Consider the following 6,000-nt stretch of genomic DNA (forward strand, 5'->3'; position numbering starts at 1 on the left):
TTTAGCAAGCCAGACTTGGCTGAGAAGTTGGTGCATTTATTTTTCTCACGTGCATTTGCCTTTGTACCTGGCACACTACATATTGTTTAATCTTCCGGCATTGGGACCCCGACTAAGTATCACATATAGAGCAGGGGGTCTTCAAACTTGGCAACTTTAAGACTTGTGGACTTCAACTCCCAGAATTCCTCAGCCAGCCAGGTCTGGCTGAGGAATTCTGGGAGTTGAAGTCCCACTAATGTAGAGTAAGCCCTCTCTTTGCCTTTGCAAGGAGCATCATTTTTCCGCCTGTCATTTGGCGCCTCAGTTAGGCAACCTCACATTTGTCTCATGCTTCTCTTTTGTCTCCAAGGTGCTGGACAAGATGAAACAGCTCATTGAAGCTTATCCCAACCAGCCTCTGGTCATTCTGGAAATGGAGAACGGTGCTTCTGCTAAGGTACTTCTTTTCTCAGCGCTACCATCCTCTGTGAGGTTGTGGTGGCACAGTGGTTAGAATGGAGTATTGCAGGCTAACTTTGCTGGCTGCCAGCAGTTGGATCCTGACCAGCCCAAGGTTGACCCAGCCTTGTGTCCTTCCCAGGTTGGTAAAATGAGGACCCACATTGTTGGGGGCAATACGCTCTGTAAACCGCTCGGAGAGGGCTCTAAAGCACTATGAAGCGGTGGATAAGTCTAAGCGCTAGTGCTGTTGTGAAATGGGCAGCGGTGCGCAGAGAGATACGGCCGATGGGGTCGCAAAGAGTCGGGCATGACTTAGCGGCTGAACAACAACAAAGCACAGAGAGAAGGTTGCACGTTTGGTCCCCATCTAGAGGACAAGAAGTGGCTGCACACACACTCGCGTCTTCTTGGCATGAAATGATCTGTGGGCTTCCCTTCAGCCTGATTGCCAAATGATGGGGGGGGGGGTTGAGTTCTTTCCTGGTCCACCTTGCAATGCCAGTTCACAGCACCCTCTTTCTCTCCAGGCCTTGAACGAATCCCTGAAGCTGTTGAAGACTCTTTCCCCCGAGACAGCAGCAATGCTTTTCAGCGTGGATAATGAAGCAGGCAAAATTACCTGCTTATGCCAAGTTCCTCAGGTAAGCCAGGTGGGCAGCCCCCTCTGAGGCTGTGGGCACCAACTGGCCAGAGAGAAATAATATGGATCATTCAAGAAGTAGGAGTCCCCTTCTTTTTCTTTATAAGTTATAGATCTCTAGAGCAGTGATGGCGAAACTTTTAGAGATCGAGTGCCCAAACTGCAACCCAAAACCCACTTATGTATCCTCGGGTGCCGGGTGGGCGTGGCCCATTGGGTGGGCATGGCTACAGTGGTAAAGGCAGACTGGGTGGGACGAAAAAGTTCATTCCATCAATTCCAGCTTTGCGAGATCTTTCTTTTTTCCCCCGTGAGAAGTTGAAATTGATTGAACCTTTTTTTTGTGTGCACACGGTAGTGAAGGCCTAAACGAAAAGGTTTTATAAAACCCAGCTGAAGGCCTAGGACTGGGGCAACAGCATGCATGCTCACAGAGAGGACTCTGCGTGCCACCTGTGGCACGTGTGCCACCGGTTCGCCACCACAGATCTAGAGCAACAATGAAAAAGCCTATGAGATTTTTTTCCCCAGATAGCCTCAGCCTATATGGCCATTGATGAAGGATGCTGAGATTTGCATCTGACTTTCCTTTAGCACGGTTTGCTTAAATTGCAGATTTGCAAACGTCCTGTCTTTCGGGAAGTGGCGGAGCTCCTGGTGCTCTCAGAGCTTGGTTGTTCATTCTTGCAGACATTTCATCCCCAAACCAGGTAACGTATTTGAGAACGAAACGTCTGCAAGAATGAACGACCAAGTTCAGAGAGCGCTGAGGGGCTACAAATAATTCCATTCTGTTGTTTTCAGGAAGTCGCCAGCAAAGGGCTGAAGGCCAGCGAGTGGGTGCAGCAGGTCACCGTCCTGATGGAGGGCAAGGGAGGAGGGAAAGATCTCTCGGCCCAGGCGACGGGCAAAAACACAGATTGCCTAGAGGAAGCCCTGCAGGTGGCCACCGAATTTGCCAAGCTGAAGCTCGGCGAGCTGAAGAACTGAACCCCACCTGGGATCAAAGCCAGGAAGGCTGTTCCTTGCCTGTAGGCCAATAGCTTAGACGTTCCTTTTAGCACCATCGGTGGAGGACTAGACCACAGGTGGTTCTACATCCATCTGGCACAAACCCCAGAGAGGTGGTTGGAAAAGTCAATTACCTGGATGTGAAGCCGGAGCTGTGTCACTTTGGGCCCCGTCTCCTGGGAGTAACCATGCCATCTCAGGACATCTGCTGCTAAGGAACCGGCCTTCCTTTTACACCCTCCAGTTGTCACATAAGTGTATCCTTCATCGCAATGCCACTGTGCAGTTTAAAGGGAATTCTTCGGTTTTCTTCTCATCTGTGATTAAGCACTGCGTTCGGGGTATTGTAACGTGAGTATACGCAGGGATGAACCGGGCCCGCCGTCATTGCATTTCTCCTTTCTAACTGTGAAAACCTCCCTTCCCTCGTCGTTTTAACCTCCGTTAGAACAAGCCTGCCCGACCAGTAGAGGTCAGACAGGGCCAGTGCTGAATAAAACAAGCAGACTCTGTATATCGCACAATGGAAATAACAAGTGTGTCATTTTACTGGTTCACCACCTTGCATGCAACCAGGAACAGAGTGCAAGCTTTGGATTTGCACAGTTCGTTCCCCTTTTATCTTCTTGGCAGAAAACATTTGGAAAAGGAAGCCTTTCCCAGTCGGGTAACAAGCTGTGGTTAAGGATGATGGGCTTGTTGAAATTGTAACTCGAACCGATAACGAGGCTTGTTGAAATTATCTTGATGACCTTAATTATGCCCAGCTAGGTGTCCGTGTCCAGTGAGCTTTGGGTGATCTTGAAAAAGCTAAGCAGGGTGAGGCCAGGCTCTTACTTGGGTGAGGGACCATAAGGTTCGCTGACTTGACTGGAAAATTGGAAAAGTCTCAAGGAGGAAAGGTTAGTATCAAACCATTTCCAGGTAGTTTCCATAGAATTCACCCGATTTATGGCCACAAAATCACCTGAGATCTTGACTCAAAAGAAACTTTGGGTATGGTTAGGAGGGCACTTACTTTTCTAGGCTGCCCTATCTTATGTTTCCTGGTAAAATACATGGGAAAATCCCATTGGAGGAAAATTCCACTTAGGGTTAGGTTACCATGAACTCATACAGGAAAATGGACATCGCCAACAAATTTGGAGTGTTTGGGTATGGTTAGGAGGGCACTTCCCTTTCTAGGCTGCCCTATCTATGTTTCCTGGTAAAATACATGGGAAAATCCCATTGGAGGAAAATTCCACTTAGGGTTAGGTCATCATGAACTCATACCGCAAAATGGACATTGGCAACAAACTCTGAGTGCTTGGTTATGGTTAGGAGGGCACTTACCTTTCTAGGCTGCCCTATTTATGTTTCCTGGTAAAATACATGGGAAAATCCCATTGGAGGAAAATTCCACTTATTGTTAGGGTTGGGTCACTGTGAACTCATACCGCAAAAGGACATTGGCAACAAACTCTTGAGTGCTTGGGTATGGTTAGGAGGGCACTTACCTTTCTAGGCTGCCCTATTTATGTTTCCTGGTAAAATACATGGGAAAATCCCATTGGAGGAAAATTCCACTTATTGTTAGGGTTGGGTCACTGTGAACTCATACCGCAAAAGGACATTGGCAACAAACTCTTGAGTGCTTGGGTATGGTTAGGAGGGCACTTACCTTTCTAGGCTGCCCTATTTATGTTTCCTGGTAAAATACATGGGAAAGAGGCTCATATGCTCCCTGCCTGGGGAAAACCTAAAATCTATCACTAAACAAGCATAACACACAAGATTGAATTGGTTAATAATTTCTTTAGCAAGCAACCTTTTCCAGTAAAGGTTACTCTCTATTTGCTTCAATTTGTATAATCTTGATCTCTGCTTCATTATTCAGTAGGATATTGCTCTTAATATGAAAATAAAGCAGCAATATCCACAGAAGCGTGCTGAAAACATTGCCCTAGGGCAGGGCAAACCTCTCATATTTTGGGATGAGGATTATCACCACCACCCCACCTAATCTAAATCCAGACTCCGGAATTCTGTGAGTTGGAATCCACACATATGGAGCTTCTCAGTCATCTAGTCATGGTTGTCCCAAAGGTACTTTGTCAAAGAGACAACTGGACTTGATTTTTTTCTTTTTTCCCCCCTTTTTTTAATTGAAATCATCCACATCATAACAATACATCGCAGTGCTTATTAAAATTCTTTTAAAAAAATATAAAACATAATAATAAACATTCTAATGATTTAGACAAGTTGCTGTTACATTGTATAATCAATCCTTCCCGTAACCATCCCTTTTTGTCAACCATTCATACCACGGTCTCCAAGATAAATAATAATCTGTATCCCCTTTATCTTTCAACAGCATGGTCAAACGGTCCGATTCCGCACAATCAATGAATTTCTTGATTAACAGATCCTCGGGAGGACTAACAGAATTCTTCCAATATTGAGCCCATAATATCCGTGCCGCCGTTAACAAATGCAACATCAAATACCATGCAGATCTATTCAGATTGTCTGGTTTTAAGCCTAACAAAAACGTCTTAGGAGTCAGTTTAACAGAATGTCCTAAAATCTCATTCAACCATATATGAAGCCGATGCCAATACTTCCTCGCTTCACCACAGATCCACCACTGGTGGTAATAGGTGCCCTCTTCTTCTCCACACTTCCAATACGCTGGGGACACACCCAAAAATATTTTATTTTATTTTAATTCCATTTATATCCCGCCCTTCTCCGAAGACTCGGGGCGGCTTACAAGCTTAGCAGTAGCCTTCATTCTATGTATATGCCTGCTTATTAGGGCTTTCACACACCCCCAAGCGGCATTATTACAAAGTCAGCTTAATTGCCCCCAACAATCTGGGTCCTCATTTTACCCAATCTAGCTGGAGGGAGATGCCAAGGACTTGATTTTTTGTTGAAGATGTTTCGCTTCTCGCCCAAGAAGCCTCTTCAAAAACTCGCCACTTGAAAAAACACCTTAGGGAAGTCCACACACCTTAAAAGTCGCCCAGGTGGAAAAACACCTGCTGAAAGCATTGGGTGAACCAACCCACTAAGTTCCAGCAACCATAGAGTCTGCTCTCTAGATGAGCCAGACTCTCTGGCACCTACAGTAAACAAACTCTATGGGTGGAGGAGCCAAGAAGGGTCTTGGAAGCAACACCCCACCATATTGGTAAGTCAAGAGGGGTGCAAATGATGAGGGCCACTTAATAAAGTGTCTCACTTGGCAACATAGATTTTGGCCTCAGTTGTCATAAGTTGATAGCTACCTATACCGCAAATGGGTGTAATGGCTGAGCTGCAGAAGGGGTCCAGATGAGGCCCCAAAAGTGTCTTTTTTAAAAAAAAACAACAACTCTTGAATCAGCCTGTGGTTTCCTTGGAAAAAAGAACCAACCAACTCAACCTCTAGCAGACTTCAGTTGCTCAGGCAAACTGGGACACTTTGTCCCAGTTTCTGGCATGGGAAATAAATGTCACTCCTGGCTGATTGCTATACAATACTTAGCTTTTTAGAGCAGCAATTCATAGCCAGGGCTTTTGTGGGCATCCAAGTCACAGCCTGAAGTATAATGATAATTGTAATCATTGCAAAAAGAAAGCCTTGCATTTAAAAACCCAGCTTCTTTTGTGATTCAAGGACTGTCATTTTTCAGGCCCATTAAGGTCCATTTCTCTGTACACCAGAGAACGGAACAAAGCCGTCGGTCATTTTAAACATGGATTTAATGGTGTAAACATCTGTCACCGCTGTGAAACATCCAACGCTCCCTCGTCTTAAGTGTTAGTGATTAAACCCACCATTTGCAGGACCAGAGGCAGCTTGTCCAAAAGTATTAGGATATGTGAGCTGGAGGTTGACACATGGATGGCAACCAGGAATATCAGCCCTCCCC

General features: G+C 45.7%; 1 protein-coding gene across 2 annotated transcripts in view; it reads left to right on the top strand.

Annotated features, from left to right (window-relative positions):
• Window positions 1-2,613, top strand: part of AARS1 (alanyl-tRNA synthetase 1) — a 38,793-nt gene extending 36,180 nt beyond the window's left edge. For both annotated transcript variants that reach the window (XM_083370304.1, XM_083370305.1), the window contains exons 20-22: window positions 353-439; window positions 972-1,085; window positions 1,889-2,613. In XM_083370304.1, the coding sequence (XP_083226430.1) occupies window positions 353-439; window positions 972-1,085; window positions 1,889-2,074 (387 nt within the window). In that variant the 3' untranslated portion in view covers window positions 2,075-2,613. The remainder of the gene's footprint in view (window positions 1-352; window positions 440-971; window positions 1,086-1,888) is intronic.
• Window positions 2,614-6,000: the final 3,387 nt, after the last annotated feature.

This window comes from Vipera ursinii (genome assembly GCF_947247035.1).
Source record: "Vipera ursinii genome assembly, chromosome: 10".
In the NCBI taxonomy this organism is placed as follows: domain Eukaryota; kingdom Metazoa; phylum Chordata; class Lepidosauria; order Squamata; family Viperidae; genus Vipera; species Vipera ursinii.